The 27,695-nt window shown below is 42.8% G+C and overlaps 1 protein-coding gene across 1 annotated transcript in view; it reads left to right on the top strand.

Annotated features, from left to right (window-relative positions):
* The first annotated feature begins 774 nt into the window (after nt 1-774).
* bub1 (BUB1 mitotic checkpoint serine/threonine kinase) overlaps nt 775-27,695 on the top strand; it is a 54,922-nt gene continuing 28,001 nt past the window's right edge. Inside the window, exons 1-16 of the mRNA XM_056257695.1 lie at nt 775-963; nt 1,941-2,000; nt 2,082-2,223; nt 2,306-2,502; nt 11,465-11,505; nt 12,659-12,738; nt 21,890-21,927; nt 22,059-22,234; nt 22,363-22,558; nt 22,647-22,746; nt 23,479-23,717; nt 24,242-24,285; nt 24,371-24,487; nt 26,524-26,625; nt 27,451-27,532; nt 27,603-27,672. Coding sequence (XP_056113670.1) covers nt 941-963; nt 1,941-2,000; nt 2,082-2,223; nt 2,306-2,502; nt 11,465-11,505; nt 12,659-12,738; nt 21,890-21,927; nt 22,059-22,234; nt 22,363-22,558; nt 22,647-22,746; nt 23,479-23,717; nt 24,242-24,285; nt 24,371-24,487; nt 26,524-26,625; nt 27,451-27,532; nt 27,603-27,672 — 1,707 coding nt within the window. The 5' untranslated portion in view covers nt 775-940. The remainder of the gene's footprint in view (nt 964-1,940; nt 2,001-2,081; nt 2,224-2,305; nt 2,503-11,464; nt 11,506-12,658; nt 12,739-21,889; nt 21,928-22,058; nt 22,235-22,362; nt 22,559-22,646; nt 22,747-23,478; nt 23,718-24,241; nt 24,286-24,370; nt 24,488-26,523; nt 26,626-27,450; nt 27,533-27,602; nt 27,673-27,695) is intronic.

Raw genomic sequence — 27,695 nt, 5'->3', positions numbered from 1 at the left:
AACCCTCCCTATAAAAGCCAATTTAACCACTGCTTATAGGTGTAATCAAATCATTTTGAGGCAAAAAGAACAGTTTACTCAATAAGTAGCCTAGAGGCTGTAAATCACTTTCTGGCGAGTGTAAAACGGCATTTTCTAGGTTGTATTGTCCATTTAAAAGGTATTTCATCAGGTAAAATGAGTGTATACACACTTACACTACAATCTGTCCCTCGTGAATGAAGCCGTCATTTTTAGGCAGAAAGAACAGTTCACTCAATAAGTAGAGGCTTTCAATCACTTTTTGGCAAGTGTAAAACTACATGTTACTGGTCTAATTTGCCGTTTAAAGGCATTGCAAGAGGTAAAATGACTGGATAAGATATAATCTGTCAAATATAAAAACCATGAATGAAATTAAGTAATTTACCACGGACAAAATGGTATGTCTATTTGCAGGTTATGGTCATTTGTTCCTGATAAAAGAAGCTAGACGTGTAGAAACTGGGGCGATACAACTTTAACCATAGATATCCATAATAATATACTTTATTATGGATATCTATGGCTTTAACACGCTGTGCGCGCTCCCGCGGACAGCAATCAGTTTATGGCACAAGATCACTTTTCGGCACGACACCTTTCAGCTTTTTCATTCAGAGTGACTTAAGAAACGGGAAACTCATGAATATTAATGTAGCCCCGCCCGTTGACACAGACCAGTGGTAAAACGTGACGCGTTGTTTTGTCGGACTCTGATTGGCTATTGAGCGACATGAAGGCTAATGATTGGCTTAGCAGGAAATTTGAAAACGTTTGTTGTTGCCAAAATGCAGTTAGCAGAGCGGCGCTAGTTAGCAGAGTTATTAGCGATTGATATCTTTATTAATATGGTTTAAATGAGTCTCGCTTAGCCGTAAACATCTTGCTTCGGACTTTTTGTGTTCAATAAGAAGAAACAATGGACATTAATTCTTATTTTCAGTAAGTAATTTAGCGGCCTGATTATGTTCATGATTCAGGTTCCATTCAGGTCGTTTAGCTGCTATTGTTTTTGTTTTCATATGGTTTCTGACAATATCATGATGTTTTGTTCTATATGACACATCTGTGTGTCTTTCTTTTCTGTGCTAGTCGTGTTTCTAACACATTTTGCACTCGTGCAGACTATGACAGCAAACTTATGACAGTCTTTGAATCCGTGGCTGCTTCTCACACTACTCATAGTGTTCAACTGTTTACTGTGTGAAGATTAATAACACGAGAGAACATTAATAACACCAGAGAAGATGAATAACACGAGAGAAGATTAATAACCACGAGAGAAAATTAATAACACGAGAGAAGATTAATAACCACGAGAGAAAATTAATAACACGAGAGAAGATTAATAACACGAGAGAAATGCATTAAACCAGCTCTATCTTTGTGAAACGTCATCATCTAGTGTGATTGTCACTAATTTATCAGTTGATGTCACTGCTCTTCATCATCATCATCGGTGTGATTGTCTCTAATGTGTATCAGTTGATGTCACTGCTCTTCATCATCATCATCGGTGTGATTGTCACTAATGTATCAGTTGATGTCACTGCTCTTCATCATCATTGGTGTGATTGTCTCTAATGTGTATCAGTTGATGTCACTGCTCTTCATCATCATCATCATCATCGGTGTGATTGTCACTAATGTATCAGTTGATGTCACTGCTCTTCATTATCATCATCGGTGTGATTGTCTCTAGTCTAATGTATCAGTTGATGTCACTGCTCTTCATCATCATCATCGGTGTGATTGTCACTAATGTATCAGTTGATGTCACTGCTCTTCATTATCATCATCGGTGTGATTGTCTCTAGTCTAATGTATCAGTTGATGTCACTGCTCTTCATCATCATTGGTGTGATTGTCTCTAATGTGTATCAGTTGATGTTCACTGCTCTTCATCTTCATCACTGCAGGGCCTTTGAGCTGAGCGTGCGCAGTTATGCTGGCGATGACCCGTTAGACCCCTGGGATAAGTAAGATCATCTTTAAAGTCTTTATTATAGTAATGATGAAATGACCCCCTGTCTGTCCGTCACTCATGGCTGGTTTGGCAGGTTCGTTCAGTTTCTGGAGAGCAAGCTGTCCCTGGAGGAGAGGAAGGGTTTGTCTGTGGTGCTGGAGCGCATCGTTCAGACCTTCCTTCAGGATGAGCGATACCATAACGACCCGCGATACGTCTCGCACTGCGTCAGAAGTGTAGGTCCAGTCTCGCTCTCTCTCAGTCAGACTCAGGCTCAGGATCTGTGAGATGAACACACACCTGCCTCTCTCTGTGCAGGCCAGCTTCTACAGCGACCCGACGGAGGTGTACAGTTATCTTCACGGCCGCGGCGTGGGCACGCAGACGGCGGCGCTGTACCTGGACTGGGCGCATCAGTTTGAGGAGAGAGGGCAGCTGTCCCAGGCTGAGCTGGTGTACCAGAGAGCGCTGGAGAACAGGGCTGAGCCGCAGGACAGTGTGTTGCAGCAGTTCAGGTGAGTCTCTCAGACAATCATATCACATTATTATATATACAGGTGAGATACTCTCAGACAATCATATCACATTATTATATATACAGGTGAGAGACTCTCAGACAATCATATCACATTATTATATATATACAGGTGAGAGACTCTCAGACAATCATATCACATTATTATATATACAGGTGAGATACTCTCAGACAATCATATCACATTATTATATATACAGGTGAGAGACTCTCAGACAATCATATCACATTATTATATATATACAGGTGAGAGACTCTCAGACAATCATATCACATTATTATATATACAGGTGAGATACTCTCAGACAATCATATCACATTATTATATATACAGGTGAGAGACTCTCAGACAATCATATCACATTATTATATATATACAGGTGAGAGACTCTGAGACTCAGTGAATCATATCTCAGGGTCTACACACATTATCAAACATCACACTTCAACAGCAACGAGCATTTTTTTATGAGGACGTCCTCCACACACTCCGCCTCTGCTTCACTCGTGCACTTTAGGTGTTCGTGGGAAGATCGATTTGAACTTGAAACAGACCAAACTCACAAGTAAGCACTAAGCTTGTGTCCAGCGTATTTGCTAGCCGTAGTCTCCCAGGGCGTCCTGAAGTCTTTAACTCGGTTTCCCGTAATATGAATTCTGAGTGTATTTTCCTTAAAATTTGTTTTTTTTTTTAAACTGAATTAATGATCGTCTTTAATGATTTCCACCCATACCGTAACTAAATTATCTTAATTATCACAATTTAATGCTAAACATGTGTGTTCAACACAGAGGAGTGGAGCTGAAGCATCAAATATGGTTTAAAATCCAAATCCACGTCTCAAAAACATTTAATGCATAGAGACGGCGTAAATACATTAGCAGGAATTACAGTTGCAGGAAACAGTGAATACTTTTGTTTTTACAGTTCATGTTCTATAGTTTTTCAGATAACGTGCTTTACCTGAGAACATCTTAATTAACTGGTTTCATGGAAATCACAAATGTCAATTAAAGTCGCCATGAAATCAAGATTGACCCGTTTACTTTTGCTAGCGCACGTTACAGTGGCGAATAAGAAACCCATGCAAGGAGCTTTCATCGAAATCTGAAAATGTTAGACCAATATAGGTCTAAATCCATGTGATCACTTATATCGATGTTATATATATCATCATATCGTCCAGCACTAAAACTTGTGTAGTTTTTATTTAAAAACATCCAATTATGCACAATATACGATGGTTAGGGCTGGGTACCGAGTTCGGTACTTTTTAGGTTCCGACCGAATTGCCTCGATACTACCGAGTATCGAAACATGTCTTGTTTTTCGGTACCACATTTCGGTACCTAAGTGGTTAATCTCGTCAACGTCAGTGAAACAATAAGCATGCAGCATGATTGGCTGTGGCGGAAAAACACTAGTTTACGCGGCTGCCCAGAGACGCGGCTCGTCGCACGTGAGGCTGCAGTGTGTGTGTGTGTGTGTGTGTGTGTAAGCGTGCGTCCCAACCCAGATAGATAGAAAATATGTGGAAATGATCCAAAGTGTACCTATGTCATGTGCCAGACTCGATGCCAGATGCACGCGATGCAATATTTTTGACAAGATCATTGCTGCCAAGATCGACCGGCAACACGGTAAATCTAGGCACTGAAGCGCACAGAATACACTTGAGAGTAATGGTGTTCACATCGAACGCGAATAGAGCGTCAAATACGCGTCTATCGCGTCTAGTTCGACGCTTGAATCTTCAGCTCGAGTTCAAATTTTTCAACTTGCGCGGAAGACGTTCGCGGCAAACGTGCGCGTCACTCGCGACGCCCGGCGCGAATGATGCGTCTATTCGCGTCTTTGCATTGACTATGTATGTAATCTACTCGCACAAATAATTAAATTCGCGTTCGGTGTGAACACACCATTAGTAAACACTTGTTCATTAATAAACAATTAAAATATCTCCTTGCTATTGTTTCCACATCCATAATCATTAGGCTACTTTTGCCAGTGCTTTGCTGCAAGCTTCACGTGCAGGTATATATCCCGCCCCCCAGTAGCCTATATTTAATTTAATTCACATTTATTTGTATAGCATTTTTCACAATACATATCGTTTCAAAGCAGCTTTACAGAAAATGCATGTCTAAATTACAATTTAGAGTGATCTGTTATCAGAGGTGACAGTGTAATGCATTTCAATTAATTTTCATTCAGTTTCATCGTTAATTAATGCATTAAGTTAAAGCAGAAACAATGAGCTCATTGAAGTAAAGAATACATGTTGTTAAATGATTAGGAAACATAGAAAACTTTAGCATTGGTGCTTTTTTACATACTCAAAATATGAGTGTAAAAAAGTCAACAAACTGAAATAAAAATTAGGTAATGTTATATTGTTAAACCTGGTTACATAAAATTGGTATCGAAAAAAGTATCGTTCAGGAACCGGTATCGAAGTCAAGGTATCGGTATCGGTATCGGTACCGAACATTTTGTTACGATACCCAGCCCTAACGATGGTAAATATTTAATAGATGAGTTGTCAATTACAATCCTTGTACTCATTTTATACCAATGAATGACTGTTTTTCTCACCATGATTCAGTCAAGATTTGTAAATTTGCAGATGATACCACTGTTAAACAGAAGTGTCCTTGCTGGCTGAGTGGTGCTCAATTAACAACTTGTCCCTCAACATCCCAAAAACCAAGGAGATTGTTGTTGATTTTAGGAGCAAAAATAGTAAGTTGCTCCAGACCAGTGGCGTAACGAGCCAACACCCTTATGCAGGATTATCAAGGCAAGCACGTGATGACGCAATGTCTTCGAGTAGGCTAACATGAATAGGACAGGATAGGATCATAGAGACACAGGCAGCATATAAGAGGTGAGATGACTGACAAAATCAGGAGTGGCCTACGCACACCAAAAACCCCCCAAAAAACCGGTGACTGCAACATAAAAAAACCACACTGCTGGTGACGGCGCACCATGACACATTGTTACTCACTGGGTGATTCCACAGTTTAGGTCTAACTGCAAGGACAACAGCCTGCTAAATCAATCTTCATGGAGAAAGCCATTCTCCTCAGGTTAACATCCTGAGAAAACCTGGGGTACAGCTGTGTGAAAGGCAGGATAAATCTGGCAATGGTAAACTAGTAAACTTTGATCAAAGTTGAGTTGATGTCAAATTTAATGTATTTAACATGGACAGAAAAACAGTGTAAGTTCAAGCAAAAAGTGTACTTAATCTAATTCAGTTTAATAAAATTCTGGTTGAATCCCAGTTCATGTTTTGCTTTGTTCCTAATTTGGTATAGTTATGAGTCATGCATTGTGTATGGTTCACAAAACTGTTAATAGGACATCCATTGCGGCAGGGTGGCCATCTAATATTATCTGTTCTATAAACTTGAAGGTGCATTTTGAGTCTGGTATGTTCATTAACTGAAAGCCAGCAAAATGACTAACAAATACCACAGGTATATTTTTCAAATTTATTTGCCAAATGTTGAAGACAAAGGAACTCCTACAAGTGTGCTAAGTTATAACGTGCGTAACGTGGACGGAAAAAATTAAACAATCCTGCAAGATTGCCTCTGTAACACAAAATAATACCATTTCATGAAAACTGGCAAAGAATAGAACAAGTTCATAACACATTAAAATAACCTGTTATCAAACTATCAAATTTAAAGATCGTACAGATTGTGTTAACGCACTATTAACGTGTTAACTTCGTCAGCCTAAGCTATATTCTTACGAACATTGGAGAGAAAAAAAAAATTGTCAAAAAAAACAAAAACAGAAAAATGTCATTGACGTTGTTGAATTTTTAATGAACAGCTTATTGAGTCAAAAATACGCCGAAAACAACGTTGGAAGTTGGACAGACTGAAAATTTCCGTCTAATTTACGAACAAGATGTGCAGAATCTGTCAAAATGTATAAAACCACCATTCATGCATGTTCTTTCACGGAGAACGACGCTTTCGGTCCGAAACCACTCGCAATCATCCGACTTGCACACTTTTTATCCTTTCTCACCACAACGATCCTATTTAATGTTTACTTAACAAAAGTTTACCACGTTCGTAACATTTTAACGTTCGTAAACTTTTGGACAGAATCCACAAACTTACCCACATTCGTCGAAATCCGTGAAATCCTTTTAACTCTTCCTCCCACGCAGAGCGACCATGACCTAGACAATCTTATTTCTGACAGGAGAACCGTTGAAACGTTAGGAGATGGAAATTCAGCGTCAGAATAAAATGTTCGAGCGGTATGATTTTTTGACAGAAAATCTCGGCCCCTGTTTCGTCCCGATTTATTAACAGTTTATCATGTAGCAGCGCATATGAGAATTTAACCCACACAAGATGTTTTTATCGTTATGCTACTGATAGAATTACATGGAAAATGTATATCTCCGCTTCCTTTAGAATTTCATTCTATTTAGAACTTCCTTTCATATTTTAACGTGCGTAACTGCTTGGACAGAAAGTGTAACGAACGTTAGTAAATGTTTCCATTGCATCGTGGTAGATTAAGGGAATTATACTTTAAGTGTTAGCAGTAGTATTTTGTAGAAGACGCACCAAAATAAATGTTATGCGCCAAAATTCAGGATTTTATTAAAGGAAATGAAAGAAATGACTTAGGAAAAATCCAGATGCACTGAATGTCCCACCCTGACATCCGCAATTTCTGGGGACGGAAATAAAATAAAGTCTCATTACACGATAATGCCAAGGCTTAGTGGGATAAAAGTAACTTTATTATTTCTTACATCTATCTTTAACAAAATGGTGAACTAAAAATAAAAAATGACAACAACTGGGTATTATTCAATATATATTGTTCATCACACCCCTTGTGGACCGAAACTGTGGAATCGCCCCACTGCTATGACTACACACACATAGGCCTAGGTCCAAATATATAAAAAAAGATGCTCACTTGCATTATAACAGCATTTTCCGGGCTTTCCTCTGTGCGAAGTTGTCGATTAAATCCTTAAGATCCAGATGGCGCGCACGGGCATTCTCAATTGACAGTATGGCAAGTCGCTTCACTCTCTTGCTCCATCTCAATGTCGATCTCCCCCTCCTGTGTCATCTTTTTAAAGAAGCTTCCTAGTTTTGGTAATTTATTAATTTATTTGTCGAATTCCTCTTTTTGTTTGTGCTTTTGAAATTCACTTTTGTGTTTGTAATTTGCCGACTCCATATCTGTCTCAAGTTCAAGTTTTTACTGTTTTGCACGCAATACACGTTCACCCGGGGATTCCCCAGCCCCAATTCGAAACAAATTGCACCAAAATCCATCATTGTTCGTTTCAAACACGTATTTAATGATCAGTAAAATATGTTGTTGTCCAGTGTTGTTTTTGGCAGCCCTTTTAGTTTTAGCCTTAGTTTTAGTCTTTTGGACGAAAATGGTTTTTAGTTTTAGTCACATTTTAGTCACTTAAAAACTTGATAGTTTTAGTCGCCGAAAACGCAAAAAGGTTTTAATCAAGTTTTAGTCAATTTTAGTAAAAAAAAAAAAAAGTCTTTAAAAAATAGAGAAAATAAAATGCGGCTGTGTCAAAATTGGTATCAAGTTCAAAAATAGAAAAGAAATATAAGTGCCACTTTGCAATCTGTTAAAAAAGAAAAGAATAGAAATCCATTTGGCTATTCTATTGATCTATTTATCTATTTAATCTATTTATCCCTGCATTAGTGGCTGCAATGAGCCTGTTTTGAATTGCACAATTTCTCAAAAGTCATGCTCAATGTTCAGCTGAGATCTGTACTTTGTTTTCAGTGAAACTGAAACAGCTGAAAGCCCATCTCACAGAGATATGATGTGGCAAAGGGAAGAAGAAGCACACAGCTCTCTGGCTTTAGCCTACTTAAAAACGTGATATATAGGCCTATATATTTTTTAAATAGATAAAATAGACATAACATACTGTGTTTGATATTGGATTAAAATGATGGGTAGTGTATGGGCAGTGTATAAGATATAAACTAATGATTAATTACTTTAATATTCCTTTGTTCCGATCAGAGCATGTGAGCGGAGAGCGCATTTCTCAATATCCCTCCGCTCGCTCATTCAGCTCAGGCTCGCGCGCTCAACACAGAATGGCCTGCTGGTTCGAGAATATGTGGAATAAGAGCTGCCTCCGACTAAAGTCTTTATTCTAGTCGACTAGTAGTTGTTCATTTAAGCCATAGTGGACAAATCGCCCCTTTATATTAATTTAATTACTTAAATAGGCTATACGGGATATTGAGCGTTATAGCCGCACTCAAGCGCACGACCGCACGCATAAAGCTTGTCACAAAGAACCGGCAAAAGTAATGATTATGAATCTGTAAAAAAAATAGCAAGGAGACATTTAATTGTTTATTAATAAACTGGTGTTTTCGGTGTCGCTGCAAAGATGATTTTGACGATGCGGACTCGGCATGAACGAATAAAGATAAAAAGGCATAAAACGGAAAATTTCCTCCCGTTTTGGAGGAGACCTGTTACGCCAGTGGGGCGCACCCCACACTTTGAGAACCGCTGGATTATACTGAAACTGAAAGTATGTCCATAAATCATATCTCGTCGTTTCCGACCACCAAGCCCGTTTATTGGCTTCGCCGCCATGGTCCTTCGAAGATGTGTGGTGAGTGACTAGCCGCAGCCGCAGTGTGTTGTTGTGTGGAATCTGGTGCGCGCGCGGCATGGGTACCCAAAACAATGATAGGAAGCGGCACCATTGCTGATACTTTTTTAGCTCAAAACAGGCAGATTTCACGCAAAATAGGCAGAAATGACATGCATTGCGAACGCCAGACTTATAGTCATTTTCGTTCAGTCTCGTCTTGTCAACGAAAACTCGAAAACGTCTCGTCATGTTTTAGTCACATTAGAGCCATTTTTAGTAGGGGTGACCCCGAATAGTCGAAGATTCGATGCTTCGATAGGAGGAGCCTGATTCGACTACCAATCTCACGGTCGAATCTTCGCAGATGTGTTATTAAACGAGGATTATGTCATTTTGGCTATATGAGTGTGCTCAATGTCTGATTTCACATAGAACTACTGGTTTTCTGTCAATACGTTAATATACAGCCTATTATGATAATGCTGTCAATAAAAATGTGCAAAGAAAGAAGCTTTTAATAAATATTTTTTTTACGTGCGTGCAGCGTGAATAAATCCAAACACCCCGTGACAGATTTAAGTTTCACTTTCGATCCGTGACCGACAGAGGAGCGTCTTGTCGGCAGGGATTTAAATCTTTAAAAATGTCTGGGATAAGAAAATCTAAAGATGCACACCATCAGAAAGGATATTCTCCAAGGCTGGATTTAGCATCAGGAAAACCATGATCGCACTTCTGCCGGCCAACGTTAACAGGTTGGTTTTCCTCGGGACGTTCTAAAACGCTTAACGTGAAAAAAGCTTTTAAAACGCTTAAATGGCACTTTTACGTGCTTAATGTATGTACACAGTAGGCTACACACCTTAAGAAACCATTCTATGTGCAGATAAGCAGATGAACCCAGAATATGAACGCAACGCGTTTCTCCTATAGAAAGTCACGTAAAGCTTTTTCTTTAACGGTTTTCTATGGGAGGAAAATGCTTAACGTAGCCAATAATAAAACGCATTGCGTTCATATTCTGGGCTCATCTGCTTTTCTGTAGGCTATATAATATGCTTTATTAATAAGGTGTGTACAGAATTTGATCTTTTAATATAACAGTTTTAGGACCGTTAAGCGTTTTTCACGTTAAGCGTTTTTCACGTCAAGCGTTTTAGAATGTATTTTATCCGCGCACACAATTTGAAAAGACTCAAACGGACACAGGCCGAGTGAAAGACTGGATTTTGTTTTCTCGATCAGGTATGGGTACAAGTGATTTCAAAACATTTCAGCCGGTTCTAATTTGATTTTTGGATACTGTGAGCACGTTTAGCTAAAAAGACTGCCGCTCCAGTTTAGCGTTTATTGTTGTTTCTGCAGTTAAAAAGACAAAGTTGACAATCCTGGACATACTTTCGTTATTTTAATAATTTCTTTATTTTTATTTTATTAATTGATCACTCAGGGTGATCTAATTTAACTATTTGTGACTTGTGTTTTGAATATTTGTTCCCCTGCACTTTAGGCATTTTGCACACATTTGTTCTGCTTCTTGTGACTTGATTCTGACTTATTTCGTTTTGTATTTTTATTTATTATAAATGTATATTGTGTTCTTAATTGTTGATTATTTTTCAGTGCATTGATGTTGCGCTGTAGGCTTACTTAGAGCATGCTCGTACAGGCAATTCAGCCGATTTAATTTGATTTGCATGTGAAATGCAAATCCTATCTGCAGTGTGGCCTTTCTGCAGTTATTTATGTTATTTCTTAGTTTTATTGATCCAAAATCTTTTTATACATTTTCTTCTATATCTTTGTGTGATGTTCTGTACATCGCGGCTTTAAAATGTTAAAGCCCCGCCCCCTCCCCAACACCACACACATGATTCGACTATTAGTCGACTATAGGCAGGACTTGACGAATCTGATTCGACTATGAAAATCCTTAGTCGGGGACACCCCTAATTTTTAGCTAGTCATCGTCGCGTTATCGTCATAAAAAAAAAAGTGCGTCAACGAAATCATTTCGTCATCGTTGACGAAAACAACATTGTTGTTGTCATTATTTATTCAAAAAACTTCACGAAAAATTAAAATGCGATCAGACTAAAAGTAGTAAAATGCGATAGTAATAAGGTGCTGGATCGTTGAAACAGACCCTATGATTCTACTGTGACCCATGACCGTTTCCTGAGCGTCACTGCAGCACATCAGCCGTGATGATGGTCAAACTCCTTCACTCTTCCTCCTCTTCATCACACTCTTCTTCACTCCCTCCTCTCTGTGCTGTGCTTACAGGCTCTTCCAGGGACGGGCGAACACTCACATTGCAGCATCAGGTACAGTAACCTTACACTCTTCCTCGCTCTCGTCCTCCTCGCTCTCGTCCTCCTCGCTCTCGTCCTCACACTCTTCCTCGCTCTCGTCCTCCTCGCTCTCGTCCTCCTCGCTCTCGTCCTCACACTCGTCCTCGCTCTCGTCCTCCTCGCTCTCTTCCTCACTCTCTTCCTCACACTCGTCCTCACTCTGGTCCTCCTCACTCTGGTCCTCCTCACTCTGGTCCTCCTCACTCTGGTCCTCCTCACTCTGGTCCTCCTCACTCTGGTCCTCACACTCGTCCTCACTCTCGTTCTCCTCACTCTCTTCCTCACACTCGTCCTCACTCTGGTCCTCCTCACTCTGGTCCTCCTCACTCTGGTCCTCACACTCGTCCTCACTCTCGTCCTCCTCACTCTGGTCCTCCTCACTCTGGTCCTCCTCACTCTGGTCCTCCTCACTCTGGTCCTCCTCACTCTGGTCCTCACTCTCGTCCTCCTCACTCTGGTCCTCCTCACTCTGGTCCTCCTCACTCTTGTCCTCCTCACTCTGGTCCTCCTCACTCTGGTCGTCCTCACACTCGTCCTCACTCTGGTCCTCCTCACTCTGGTCCTCCTCACTCTGGTCCTCACTCTCGTCCTCCTCACTCTGGTCCTCCTCACTCTGGTCCTCCTCACTCTGGTCCTCACTCTCGTCCTCACTCTCGTCCTCCTCACTCTGGTCCTCCTCACTCTGGTCCTCCTCACTCTGGTCCTCCTCACTCTGGTCCTCCTCACTCTGGTCCTCCTCACTCTGGTCGTCCTCACACTCGTCCTCACACTCGTCCTCACTCTCGTCCTCCTCACTCTCGTCCTCCTCACTCTCGTCCTCCTCACTCTCGTCCTCCTCACCCTCGTCCTCCTCACTCTGGTCCTCCTCCTCACTCTGGTCCTCCTCACTCTCGTCCTCCTCACTCTTCACTCTCTTCCTCACACTCGTCCTCTTCCTCACACTCGTCCTCTTCCTCACTCTCTTCCTCACACTCGTCCTCACTCTTCACTCTCTGCCTCACTTGTCACTCTCTTCTTCATCACTCGTCGTCCTCTTCCTCACTCTCTGTGCTGTGATCTTCACTCTTCCTCCTCTTCCTCACTCTCTGTGCTGTGATCTTCACTCTTCCTCCTCTTCATCACTCAGATCACGTGCGGCAGCCGCTGCAGAACTCACAGCTGGTCAATCAAACCCCCCGGCAGAGAGATGTTCAGCCGCAGAGCAAGGTACTGTCCACGTCTGCTCAAGTGTTAGTCTGGAACCTGGGAACTTCGAATAACACTGCACTCTGTCATTTCTGCACGTTACGTCTATATTACAGTGTTTCCGCTACATTCATTCTGCCGTGGCGGGCCGCCACACCTAAAATCATCCCGCCACGGCTGCAGCTTCTCAGTGAGCTCTGATATTGTGTATAGGCTACTATTGTGTTATTGTTAAGCTAAAGGCATAAAAAAACATTGTAAAGCACCATAAAGTTTTCGCACTATATTCCAAGACTTCTAAAGTTGTTCAATAGCATAATGTGAGGTAAAAATGAATATTTAAGTCTTTAAGTTAAAGTTAATGGATACTCATCTCTCCTCAGTCATTCTCCATTCAGCATTCAAACAGCACGTCGTGTTTGGTTACGACAGTAACACGACGACACTCTCTTCAAGATCAATGTTCCCATTATTATTCTTTATTTGTAGATAAAGGTCTATGGTTTGCACTTTGCATAAAATGACTTTATCTTGCTGGAATTTATAGCGCTTTCTAATAGTGCTGTCACTTTTGTGAAAAAATCCTGTTCGATTTTTGAGACATAAGTGTTCATTGAATCGATTGTAAAATCGATTTTCCATGTCTAAAGACGTTTCCATTTTCAACACAAAATATAGGCAAATCCACGGACACCTAACAGGCATTATTAGGACGAGCGTGGGCGCGCTTGAGACGCGCACAAAAATCATTTCTGATGATTTATTGGCGTGAAGTTTCGTGCACAATGACAAACAGGAGTGCAACATTCAGGGATGTAAATTAACACCCTCCAACCCGCCAAATGCGGGTAAAAATGAACTTTGGCGGTAAACGCTGTCAAATCACTAACCAATCTGGCGTGTTTCTATGTTTGTTTACTTTGCTGGGGAAGTTCATGTAAGCCAAATCTGCGTGGATTTAGCGCAAATACGCAACTCGTGAGTCCTCATGATATATTAAATAAAGCGTATTGCGCAGAATCTGCGCATTTCTGGCTTATTTGAACACACACACACACACACGTCACTTGTTGGCATCCCTCTGTCTTCGAGAGACAATGGTTTAGAATCTGCACCCAGGTCAGTCTGTGGTTTGGTTGCAGACTCTACTATGACTGTAGAGTCCGATACGGGAGCGACAGCACCGGTGGCACTTGCTACAGGTGTAAGCAGTGGTGATGTCAATGGGAACAGGCTGAACGCTTTGCTGCCGGCGAGTCCTCTTCTCCTCCCACTGCATTGCTCTTTTTTCTTCGGCTAAAAGGACACCAGTCTTAACGGTGGAACGCCAATTTTCGCGGTCCGATGTCACTGCTTCCAAATCAGCCGGACAGATGCTGCACGTTTTCAAGTCTCGCTTGCAGGCGTCCTTGTAGCGCAGGGTTGGCCGTCCAGATGGTTGTGTTCCTGTGGCAAGCTCCCCGTACAGAACGTCCTTTGGGATACGACCATCATCCATCCTGCACAGGTGACCAAGCCAGCACAGTCGCCTCTGTGTAAGGATGGTGAACATACTTGGCATACCTGCCTGGGCCAGGATGGCTATGTTTGTGTTACGATCCTGCCAGGTGATGCTCAGGAGTCGTCTGAGGCAACGCATATGGAAAGCATTCAGTCTTTGCTCTTGGCGAGAATATAGAGTCCAAGCTTCACTGTCATAGAGTACGGTGCTCAAGACGCATCAATAGTGTTATCCCAAGCCCTCTTTGCTAGTCGAGCCATGGCGGTGGCTGCTTTGCCTATCCTTATATTGAGCTCAGTATCCAAGGATAGGTTGCTGCAGATGGTGGAGCCAAGGTATGTGAAATTCTCCACTACCTCCAGGGTGTGGTCGCTGATAGTGATTTCAGGAGTGGTGTTGACATCTTGCACCATTATTTTGGTTTTCTTGATACTGATGGCAAGGCCAAACTCTGTGCATGCATCTGCAAAACAGGTGATAAGTCGCTGGAGGCCACCCTCAGTGTGTGCAGCAATAGCAGCATCATCTGCAAACAGCATCTCCCGCATGAGTACCCTGCGGACCTTAGTCTTTGCTCTGAGGCGGGCAAGGTTGAAAAGGTTCCCGTCACTCCTAGTATGGAGGAAGATCCCGTCTTCAGAGTTGCAGAAGGCATAGTGCAGGAGCAGGGAGAAGAACACGCCAAAAAGTGTTGGCGCCAGAACACACCCCTGCTTCACACCGCACTTGATTGGAAAAGGGTCTGAGGATTAGGGCTGGGTATCGATTCAGATGTTCAAATTCGATTCGATTTCGAATCACAAGCTCACAGTTCGATTCGATTTCGATTCTCGATTCGACTATAATGAATATAGATGAAATACAAATCTCAGTCTAAATATCAGTTATCATTTTTTAGACAATTTTTTATTACATTGATCTCACCTAAATGTTTGTTTTTACAATGGGGTAATTTTTTTGTTAAGAGTTTATGCAACACATGGAAGCTTGATTTCAATCTTTGAATTAAATTGAAAAAAGTAGCACAAATAAATACAATAGAATAGGCCTAAAAAGACAAATAAAGAGACATAAAAAGAAAAGTTTTTGGGTAGGTCAGAAATACTACAGAAACTGAATAAAGTAATCCAATGTAAAATAACACTGGATAGTCTTTTAGTCCTGACTGAATTAAATACATAGGCTATTAATTCTGATTCCTTACAATTAATGCTATATTATGTTGTTTTGACAACAAAATTAATGACAGACACATATAGCTGCGTTCACTTTAAGAACTACTGCACGGATCCATTACTGTTTCATTATACTGTCTGTCACACGCGTTTTATGCTTATTTAAGACAACAGAGTTTTGGCATCATTTTGCGTGTTTTTAACTGTTAAAGCGATATAATCCACGAAAAAGAACTTTTGTTACTGGCGAGCTGTTTGTTGTGAGGCGGATTTAGGCTGCACGCAATGAAAAACATGCACGAGTGCGCGAGCACAGGATAGTTTAAAATTGCTCCAAAAAAGACGTGAAAATGATAAACGTTAGTTACGATGCAATGCTGGCCCGATTGTGCAAGTGAATCATGTCCCGACTCCTAAACACGAGTGTGTATCGACGCCTGCAGCGCTTGACGCTTGCCTTGTGCAGAGTGAGAAGACGCAGCACGCGAGCCCTGAATATGGAAAAAATCAATTCGTGGCCGTTGAGAATCGATTTTGAATCGACCACATTTAAAAAAACGATTAATAGAAAAATCTATTTTTTTGCCCAGCCCTACTGAGGATGACTCGCCATACTGGACTGTGCCCATCGTATTCTCATGAAATGATATAATCAACTTCAAGAGCTTGGGGGGGCATCCAATCCTGTGTTGGAGAGTGGAGAGGCCAGTCCGACTGACCATGTCGAACGCCTTGGTCAGGTCTATGAAGGCAAGGAACAGAGGACGTCTCTGCTCACGGCACTTCTCCTGTAGCTGCCTAAGGGTGAACACCATGTCAATTGTTGACCGTTTTGCTCGGAACCCGCATTGCGACTCTGGGTACACACGATCGGCGAGCAGTTGTAGGCGGTTAAGGATGACACGTGCAAAGGCTTTCCCCACAACACTGAGGAGGGAGATCCCACGATAGTTATTGCAGTCACTGCGATCGTCCTTGTTCTTATAAAGCGTCAGGATCTTAGCGTCTCGCATGTCCTGGGGTATAATGCCCCCTTCCCAGCATTTGAGCAGGAGGTTGTGGAGGTGGCCAAGAAGAGAGCTCCCCTTTCCTGCCTTGATAATCTCTGGTGGAATTCCATCACTGCCTGGTGCTTTCCCACAGGCCAGTGAATCGATGGCCTTCCCAAGTTCCTCGATGGTGGGTGGCGAGTCAAGCTCCTCCATGATGGGCAGAGGCATGGTATTTCGAATGGCTGTGTCAGCAACAATGTTCTCTCTTGAGTACAGTTCCTGGTAGTGCTCAACCCATCTCTCCAACTGCTTTCAGCGATCTGTGATGATCTCGCCGGAAGTAGATTTTAGGGGAGCAGTCTTGATGGCATTGGGACCAAACGCTTTCTTCATGCCTTCATACATGGCTCGGATATTACCACAGTCTGCCGAAGTCTGAATATCGCCACACAACTTCAGCCAGTAGTCGTTCGCACACTTTCGGGCAATCCTCTTTGTGTTATTACGTGCCTCTCTGAGGGCAGCCAACGTCCTTGCAGAAGGCTGTCTCTTGTGCTCAAGGAGAATGGTACGTTTTGCAGTGATGGCAGGCTCCAGCACCTCGATCCCTGCCACAAACCAATCTTCACTCTTTTGCACCTTTTTCCCAAAGGTGTCTGAGGCGACCTTATACACGGTGTCACGGATGTACTCCCATCGCGTTGTAACACTGTCTACAGGGCAGTTCTCCAGGGCCTCATCAATGGTCCTGGCGAAACATTCCCGCAGCTCTGGCACTGATGTTCTTGCCGTGTTGATGCGAGGGCGGCCCTTCTGCTTCGAGCGGTGGGCTCGTCTAAGTTGAAAACGCACCTTACTGCTGACCAGGGAATGGTCCGTGTCGCAGTCAGCACTGTGATACGTGCAGGTGACGAGCACGTGCTTGAGCATGGGTCTCCGAGTAACAATAAGGTCAAGCTGGTGCCAGTGTTTGGATCTGGGGTGTCTCCAAGACACTCTGTGGTGGGGCTTAGTGGGGAAGAAGGTGTTGGTAATGCACAAATTGTGGTAAGAGCATAGCTCAAGTAGTCGCTGTCCGTTCTCATTTAGCTTGCCAACGCCAAAATGTCCAATGCATTGTGGCCAGGAGATGTAGTCAGCGCCCACCCGGGCATTGAAGTCTCCGAGCTGAACAGGTTGTCTTTCGGTGGAAGCTCCGCGATTTTAGCCTTAAGTTCGTAATAGAAAGCATCTTTATCCTCAGCTGTGGAGCATAGTGTGGGGGCGTAGACGCTGAAGATGTGCAAGGGTCCCGAGAAGGTTGTGAGACGGAGGGTGAGGATACGCTCAGTCCCCTGAGAAGGAGGTTCTACTGATGGTAAGAGAAAATTTCGCACTGCAAAGCCGACCCCATAGAGTCGGCGCTTGTCTTGCTCCAGTCCTTGCCAGAAGAAAGTGTAATCTCTCTCCGTTAGACTTCCACTGGATGGAAGACGTGTCTCTTGAAGGGCGGCAACATCGATGTTGAGCCTTAACAGCTGGTTATTGATGATAGCGGTTTTTCTAGCGTCGTCGGCTTGCTGAAGATCGTCACAGAGGCCGGGGCACAATGTTCTGACATTCCAATTTCCTGGTGCTGGGTTTTACAACCTGCCTGTCGATTTTGTCTAAGCTCCATGCACCCGCTGAAGCAAGCAGGTTGTGGCGGGGTAGTACCTAACTGCCCGGGGGCTGCCCGGGTTAAGGCGGGCGGTAACGACCCAATGGAACACGATGGTTCCTCCCACCGTCGGGAGCAACCCCTAGCGCCTGGCTCGACGCCAAATGAGCCATGACTTATCACTGGTAGACTGCTGCTCCCCGTGTTGTTTCTGCACTGAAACAGTGCAGCTGGAGTGACCTCTCCAGGTGCAGGCCTGGGCTAATAATATGGAGATCCTGGGTTGCCCAGATGTCAGGACCCCCCTCTCAGCTTTGCTGGCAGGATCTGGCAGAAAGGCGAGCCAATACAGTCAGTGTCAGCGCAGCTGCAGGAGTTGCCGGATGGTGACAAATTCCTTCACCATCCGCCAAAGGGGCTCCACTCCTGATTTTCTGTTGGGGTTTACTCCCTTAGCCTTTTGCTTTCCCTGGAGCTAACCACAAGGCAGTGGTGATGGAGTCTGTACAGTTTTCCTTCTCTGTTGAGGTATGATGGTATATCCCTTTGGGTCACTCTTTGTCTGGAACCTCCCCCTCGACCTTACCGCCATGGGTGACCCTACCAGGAGCTTAAGCTCCAGACGGCATTGCTCTCAGGTTCATCGGAACACGCAAGGCTCTCCACCACGACAAGGTGGCAACCCAAGGAGAGCACCCAAGGTGGCAACCCAAGGAGACACACACACACACACACGTCACTAAGGAACAAATAACGGCGCGCTTGCTCACTTGCATTGAAGTAATAGCGAATATTAAAAAGCATTTGGTGAACAGAAAAGACACTGCTATTTTCCAACATCCTACATGTTCTGTGTACTGTATTGATCTGTCCACCTAAAACACATTTTTGGTAAGAAAAAGAAAAAAAGGCGAGGTTAAAATCGATTCCCTATTTTCGCTTTCGATACTTGTGTTGGTTGGTCCGATCGATTGTGCAATCGATTTTCGAACGTAAAGTGACAGCCCTACTTTCTAAATCATATTCCTTTCTCCCGGGTGTCTTTTACAGCACTGGAGTAGAGAGCGCTATGAATTGTTCTTCATGCACACTGTAACTGAAATTTAAAACTGTTAAAAGAAAAGGCTCAATAAACTGTTGCATAGATATAATACATTAAGCATAGATAGATATAATCCAGGGCTTAAAGTATTCCGGCACCGTGCCGGATCTCCGGCATGCGGCCGTGAGGACAAAAAAAAAAGGGAACTTGCATGCAGTTTAATATTTTCGAGTCAATTGATTTCACCTACCAATCATATGAGAGGAACGCAGCTCTAACTAACGTTACAAGCCTATCAGAAGCAGAGCAGGGCGGGTCCTGGCAACACAGTGTGATTGAGATCCACACGTCACGTTAGCGTCGTCGGTGAAAGCATGGAGCGCAAGTTCATGAAGCCTGGGGATGATGTCCTACCCACCGGCGTAATTTCCTATGTGGACAAGGGGGACATGCCCCCCCCCCCCCCCCCCCACTTTCAAATTCGATTATCATTTTTAACCGCACGCCGTCATTGCCACGGAGGAGCAGGACCGAGCCTGTGTAAAATAGCTCACTGAAAGTTCTAATGAGCAAGTATAGCGGTTGCGACCATAGACTGTAAAAAAAATGGATTGCGACACAGTCAGTGATGAAACGCCAGAAACAATAACAGGTGACTAATGTCATCATGGATGAAAAGAAAGAAAGGAGATGTGAGTTGGTTGATTCAGGAAATTAGCTCAGGTCAGGATAATGGGTAACTTCAGACTGTTAGCTAAATATTTAATGTAGAACATTCTGTGTAGCTTACTAAAAAAACATTCGGTGTAACGTTAGGCCTACCATAAAAACGAGTCCACTTCAAGCTGCAATATTTTCTGTCAGCAATGTATGACAAGTGCTGTCAATGTTAACGCATGCGATTCATTTTTGTCCAGCTTTGCAATTAACGCAGCATCCGTTCTTTCTGTCATCCTTTAGCTAGGATTATGATCACGCTCTTATTCACGCAAATGCTTTAAACCATGCATTCATCATGCGCGACAAGACGCGCCGTCAGTGAATGTCCTCCTGACACACACACACACACACGACGCACAGAAAGACGCGCGCCAGTATCGAGTTCTCTTTCGCACTTGAACGAACAATAACACACTTATGCCAAAATGTCCGTTTTGTCGAGTATCCTCACAAGAACTGTGTTAAATGAGTTAAATAAAATCTTAAATGGAAGTAAATAGTAGTAAGAGAATGAGATGCATGAGATCCTGTCAGCAGCGGCAGATCTTAAAGTGACAGGAGCCATTAATTCTGTCTGTCAGTAAAGTTAACCTAAAGAACAGAGGGAACAGAGAAAATTACTCACTGCTCTTGACTAAAGAACGCTTGTAGCTTTGATAAGGATTAATCTATATTTCATTTATAATTTATGCAGTGCGGACTGTTTTATAACCATATTCAATTTCTGTATGGCACAGGTAAATATGACATTTATTATGGGTTTAAGTGAGGATTGTTTTAAGTTCACTTAAATTATAAGTCTAATAAATGTTTAAAATGTTGGGGAAAATCATTTTCATCGAGATATCAGTAGCTATAATATTAGTAATACTGGCCTTCATTCATAAAAAGATGCCATTTAAGATACATCTGTAATACGTGGTGCCAAAATAGTGCCATTGAAGATAACACACACACCCCCCCCCCCACACACAAAAATTCAGGCTCAGGAATGTTTTTCACTTTAATCCCTATATAATCTTTTCGCTTTGTGCTTTGAACTTTTCAATGCGAAGCGCTGTGCGCTGTGACTTCGCGTTGCTTCAAGTGCATCACTCTGCGCACGGGATGCGCATAATCGCTTTGCCGCTCTTATTGGAGACTTTCATATTATAATACTTAGGGGAGGTTTAAACACCTGGGGCAAGGGGGCGTGGCCAATGGGAATATCACTCATGGGCCAGGGCCACGCCCCCTGGGGAAATGGGCCTGCCACCACGGTTAAAAAAATCCTAGAGGAAACACTGATATTACCAAAGCATTTGTCAGTAATACAGTTATTGTGGGGCAAAATGTGATTAATTGCATTGTGTGCTTTTCCTTATGCAGGAGAGCAGAAGCTGAGCTCAAGAGTTCTGTTAAATAATACATGATCTTTTGCTTTGTTTTTCACCGAACTGAATCGAATACCTTCAGAACACTTCAAATATGCAGCACGAGTCACATGGGCTTATTTCATGAGGCTTTTGTTCTGCATCCTCTTTTAAAGCTTTTGAATTTTATACGCAGTTCATTATTGATGTTAATCAAGCTTGTCCGGTCGGGCAAGTAAAATTCACTTTCACGCAACAGAATCATAGCTGTACATGTGCATATCCAGTAGTCATATAGACTCATGCACTGTACTTCAACTCTTCTGAAGTCACATGAGGCTTTGTGTGAGAATCAGACCCATATTTGTTATTTACTGAATATCTTGTTGTCTAGCTCTCTTTGGCATGATCGTGAGAAAAGCAGCAATGTTCGATTCATTCATGAGCAAACGATTCTTTTGAATCGACTTTCTTTAATGAATCAGTTGATCCAGTTCTGAATGATTTGTTGATGAATTGGACTGGCTCTTGAGTTGAACTCCGTGATCCAGTTCATTGGTCAACAGAAAACGATCAGTGCATAACACATGAAGCCTCGTATGACTTCAGACGCCTGGAGTAAAGTGCTGCTACTCTCATAGTGCTTTTGTGTTTTTCTTGAAGCTCGAAAGCTCAAGACTTCATTAACTGTTTGTTCACTCATGTTATAATCCATGAAACTGCAGAGTGAACTGAGGCGTTTCTGTTGCAGGATCCAGAAGCCTCTCCTGCTCCTCGAATGGTGCGCATGTAAGTGTGTGTGACATGGACTTCATGTTCAACAGTGAGTCTCAGACTCAGCCTGTCTGTGTGTGTTCAGTAGAGGCCTGTGCAGGGGCTCTGGAGATGAAGATGAAGATGATGGTGTTGTTGTTCCTCAGAATCTCGCGCTCGGAGAATAACCCGATCCGGCCGGCCAGCAGCAGTGGTGTGGAGTGTGTGTCCATGTACTGTGTGAAAGAGCTGCAGTGTGAGGGGTCCGAGCTGTCCTTCGAGGAGCTCCGAGCCAGACGCTACTTCACTAAACGCAGACAGCAGGAAGAGCAGCGGCGACTGGGTGAGGAGAAGACCTTCACTTTACACACACATTCAGTTACACACTGCAGGAGCTGCACCGTTTCTGTTCAGTGATGAACCTCACACACACACACGCAGTGCTGCGGTTGTAATGTGTTGTTTGATCAGCCGAGGAGCAGCGCAGGCTTTGGGAAGAGGAGGAGGAGGTGAGGAAGATGAAGCAGCTGTTGGAGGATCTGGAGAAGAACGTGACTCTGAACCCAGTGACTCTTACGGTACAGACCCAGACATCTCCTCCTGACCGACATGCTCCGCATGAACACTTCTGTGCCTGTCCCTCTTTACACACACTGGCATCAGAAATGTGAGGTGTCATTAAAAGATGCCGATCTCGATTCACACACCCACATGATCTTATTCCTAAATGACCACGCTTTATCTGTCTATTAAAGCTTAGACAAGTGCGAACATTCAGATCTGACCCCGAGAGACAGTCTAACAACATCACAGTATCAGTATTTCTGTCCTACAGTAACTCAGATTATCACTGAAGTACTGGATTAAGTTAATAGTTCAGATATAAACACTGATGTCTACAGTAATGATCAGAATAGGTCGATTACATCATTATACCAGGAGATGCGACACATGACTTGTCATTGAATCACGCATTAAAGAGATTTCTTCAAAAACGCTGATTCATCCAGTTATGAAAGAAGTCAAGTCTTAGAGTGAGCCATTAAATCATTCATTCAAACCAATTAAAAAAAATTATTTATTTTCAAACCTGGCTGAGCAATTAATATCTTTTTGTCAGAATGTGTTTAGTTGTCTATTCAGAATCGTGATCTCTATTTTAACCCCCCAAAAAATTGTGATTCTCAATTTATCCAGAATCGTTCAGCTCTAGTGTGAGTTACTTTGAATGGATCATGAAAAGTCACCTATAAAATATGTTTTTATTATTATTAGTTAATATCAGGTCAGTATTGATGTACTATATAGCAAATCTCAACTGCTGGATTGTTTACATCACCACAGAATATTGCCCTGCTCAGCTGTAATCTGCATAATGTGACTATAAGGCATGAAGACTGAGATCTTATAAACAAAATTAACACCATGATTTTCTGTAAGGCTGTTTTAAAACATTGTGTATTGTTAAAAGAAAAAAGTACTTGACTGATATTGCATTTCCCCACCCGTGAGCTCGGTTACAGTGAGAAGTGCTTTCAGAGTGTGTGTGATGATGATGATGATGATGATGATGATGATGATGTGCAGGAGAGTCAGACAGCAGCCGAGCCAGTGTCGTTCTCCAGACCTCACACTGGACTGCAGCTGCGCTCTGAGACCGCAGGGCATGCTGGGACAGAGACCAGCCGCTCACTGACGGAGCCGTTCCCCAGCGCAGCGCTCCACTGTAGAGAGAGTCTGAGGACACACACACACCAGCCGTCAGAGAGACACACAGCATCCCTGATCCAGAGCAGCTACTGCACCCAACCCGAGAACACAGACCTGTGAGTGTCACACACACAACACATGACCGTCCCCGAGAACACAGATCTGTGAGTGTCACACACACACAACACATGACTGTCCTCGAGAACACAGATCTGTGAGTGTCATACGCAACATCCTCTGTAACACACACACACTGCTCTGTGCCTGCCTCGGTTGTGAGGTCAATACAGCAGGTGAAAAAGAACAGTCCAGTGTTTTAAAAATCAAAGTGGTTCACTGAACAAACTATTTGCTCAAAGTGAGGACTCTAGTGTTCACTGAAGTGACTCTGATGTGCGTCTCCTGTTTGAACAGAGAGGAAGTGCTCAGTGAAGAATATCACCTCCTGATGTGCGGAAACATTAGGAAACATTTTGACATGTATGTTTTTGTTAGTTTATTTAAAGAGAAACCGAATGCACTACGTTGAAAGTATAAGAATACTTGGCAAGTTGAAAAGTTTGAACTATAAAGTATTGAGAGATGAATGATGATTCGATGCGGTTGTAACGTGTGTGTTTGTGTGTTTGTGTGTCTGCAGTGCTGCGTGTGATCAGGGAGATGCGGATGAAAATGTTACAGACAGTGAGTATTTCTCCTCATTTCCTCTCGCTCCTGTAGAGCTGCTGGAAGTGCACTCACTCACTATCTCTCTCTCTCTCTCTCTCAGCATCATATGGGGCTTTCAATCACTCTCATGTTACTCCAAACTCCTCTCTGGGCTTCGTTCAGGCCACACCGTCCCGTGTTCTCCCTTCTCCCACTGTCAACACACGTGAGGCTTTGGGTAAGACACACACACACACCTGATTCAAAGCTTGAGATCACATGTTCACTTGGGCCACATGTGGGTCTGGATGCTTCACATGTTATGGACCTGCGTGACACTTTTTTATAATTGATGCACAAGGGTTAAAGAGGACTTGTTCTGCCCTCTCTCAGAGTCTTGCTGTAGTTTCAGGCTCTACTAGAACAGGTTTTCCTGCTTGAATGTTGATTATTCTCCTCATATTCTCCATTAGGGCTGCAGCTATCGATTCTTTTTGTAATCGATTAATCTAGCACTTAATCGATCGATTAATCGAGTAATCGGATAAACTTTTTTTAGTGTTTTTAAACAACCAAAACAAATAATGCATAACGAAATGATGTGGCTGTAAAATGATCAAGCATTTGGCTTTTATTTATCAAAAACACAGCAAAAAAACTGGTATTTATTCCAACTCCAACATTTGGCTCCAAAACTAAGCCTATTTATTGCAATTTTTACCCATTTAGTATAAGTGCCAACAATGTTCTATGCTCAATTACTTTGGTAGCCGATTAAAATGTCTTCCCCAAAAGTACGAGTGGATTTGGAGAAGCAGGCTGGGGAATTTCATTTTTTGTTGTTGTCTGTAACTATTTGGAAGACGTGACATACAAACAAGGTCTCGCAAAGACTGCAATACTGATAATTCCTCCATCACGTCCCGGTGTATACAGTGAATGCATGCTGAAATTATTGTTGCGTGGCTACATAAAAGTTTAAGCATATGTGATGCATTGCCGCAATTGGTCTGACTGGTGCGTGAGAGAGACGAGGGTGCGTGCGTGTGTGTGTCTGTGTGAAGGGGTTCTTTTTTAGGCTTTACTCTCTTGCAATTGAACGTGAATAGGTTTACTACTTAAAAACATCAAAGCTAAACATCATATCTAGTCAAATCGCATCACGACATCGCAACAAATACAGTATGGGATTAAAACCAGTGAACATCAATGTATCATAGGTTCACACCAAGCGAAAATTTTATTATTTGCGCGAGTAGATTACATACAAAGTCAATGCAAAGACGCGAATAGACGCATCATTGGCGCCGGGCGTCGAGACTGATGCGAATTGGGAGACGCGTTTGCCGCGAACGTGTTCCGCACAAGTTGAAAAATTTTAACTCGAGCGAATGTTCAAGCGTAGACGCGATAAACGCGTATTTGACGCTCTATCCGCGTCCGGTGTGAACCGTTGTTTCAGCGACGCTTGGTGAGACAGCATGGAGTGGATGTTTTCAGATGCTGAATCATTGAAGTCGTACTGTTGTGGTATGCCAGGTCTACTTTGCAGTAGACACATTGCACCTTGTTCTCTTCCTTTTTAAGTATGTAATGATCCTAAACTTTAGACATTCTCTGCCGTTTATGGACATTTTTACTCTCCGCCATCGCGCCAACTAAATTCAAAATGTATCACGCGCTATTGTATAGTATCCCTGCGCGTATAGTGCGCGTCATAGGAATTTAACGAGGCTTCGAGGCAGAGTTTTTGCCTCGAGGTATTTTTGTAATCGAGTAACTCGATGAATCGTTTCAGCCCTATTCTCCATTGTTGCGGCTCCTCTCTTCCCAGTCTGTCAGTAACGCTCTGTTTGCGTCCTGTCTCTATGAAGCCCCTCCTTCTGAAAAGCACACACTGCTCTGATTGGTCAGCTGGAGCAGTGTGTTGTGATTGGTCGAGCGCTTAGAGTGTATTTGGGAAATGTCCCGCCTCTTACCATAACCGCCAGTTTAACACACTACTAACTAACTCAACCAGGCCCCACCCCTTTATTCTGCGCATGAATTATTATAATGAGGAATGTTGTGACGTGTTCGTTCCCGGAAGAAACTCAAGACTACAATGGAGGCGTTTCAGGAGTTCAGAAACACTGACACTGATATAGAGGACAACTGGAGCTTTACAGAGCTTTTTCATTAAAAAAAAGAAAAAAAGTAAAGTGTGTTGATTAATTTGGTGCACTGCTGGTATTGTTTCCGTATTGCTGTTGTCATTGGTGTGTGTTCCTGCAGGTGTGATCATGGACATGTTTCAGGCACCCACCCTCCTCCAGGAGTCCATGTTCAACAGCATCGTTCAGCCGGAGGACAGTTTCGAGAAGAGCTGCAGAATCAGTACGTCCTGCTCTGAGAGCACACACACACACACACACACACCTCTAACTCATCTAATGCTGTGTCAGATCGTTCTCATGTCTCGTAAGCATCATCATACACACACTTCCTCAGGCTTCCACGTGTTGTCAGTGTAATGATGGCAGTCGTCAGGGCTTTGTTTGCACTTTAGCTTTATATAATTCTCTATCCCCCCTTTAGGGAGTCATTGGACTGATTTAAATGGATAGTTCCTGGATTCAAGAGATATTTGTGTAAATATATATAGCTATATATATTTAACCAGCCTCCTGACAACTGCGCTTGACACTTTAAAAAACTTATTGGTTCAAAATCCCAATCATAGTTGTTTGTTACATCTTGTTTGGTTAATCACGTTCTGATTACTCTGGTCATAATTAGTTAATTAAAACATGAATACATCAATTTGTTTCTATTCAAATTGTCCAAAAAAGTCCAAACCCCTCTTTGACTTTATATGTTTTTATGTCATCGTGTGTGATGTTAAAGAAATTAGCCATAATTAGTCATGAAGATGTGGATGAAGTGATATATCTTTTGAATTTACTGTAATTTGGCCAAGATTAAATAAGGGTTTGATCATGCTTGTAAAGTGCAACAGCACTAATCGTCAGGCCTTTGGAAATAACTAATAACTGATCAATCAGAACTAGGTCTGCAATCAAATAATCAACCATTTATTTTGATGATTGAGTAATCTGATTTCAAAACCCTCTGACCCTCTGACTGTGAGTGTGTGTGTGTGTGTGTGTGTGTGTGTGTGTGTGTGTGTGTGTGTGTGTGTGTGTGTGTGTGTGTGTTCAGCTAGCGCCCCCTCGTGTGTTACGGCAGCCGGCACGACTCCGTTCATGATCTACCAGGACCGAGACGAGCAGGAGAGCGGAGGGTGAGTGATATAACTCTCTCTCTCTCAGTCTGTCCTGGAGAGAGAGGTCTCACTGTGTTCTGTCCCGCAGTTCTGATCCGGCCCGAAGCCAACCAGCCGTGACCCGAGTGCTGACGCAAATACCCCCGTTCAAAGACAACGTGAGTGTGGGAATTCTGGGACA

This window comes from Rhinichthys klamathensis, unplaced genomic scaffold, assembly GCF_029890125.1.
Source record: "Rhinichthys klamathensis goyatoka isolate OS25496 unplaced genomic scaffold, OSU_Roscu_1.1 h1tg000141l_1, whole genome shotgun sequence".
NCBI lineage: Eukaryota > Metazoa > Chordata > Actinopteri > Cypriniformes > Leuciscidae > Rhinichthys > Rhinichthys klamathensis.
This window is presented reverse-complemented; position numbering and strand designations above follow the sequence as displayed.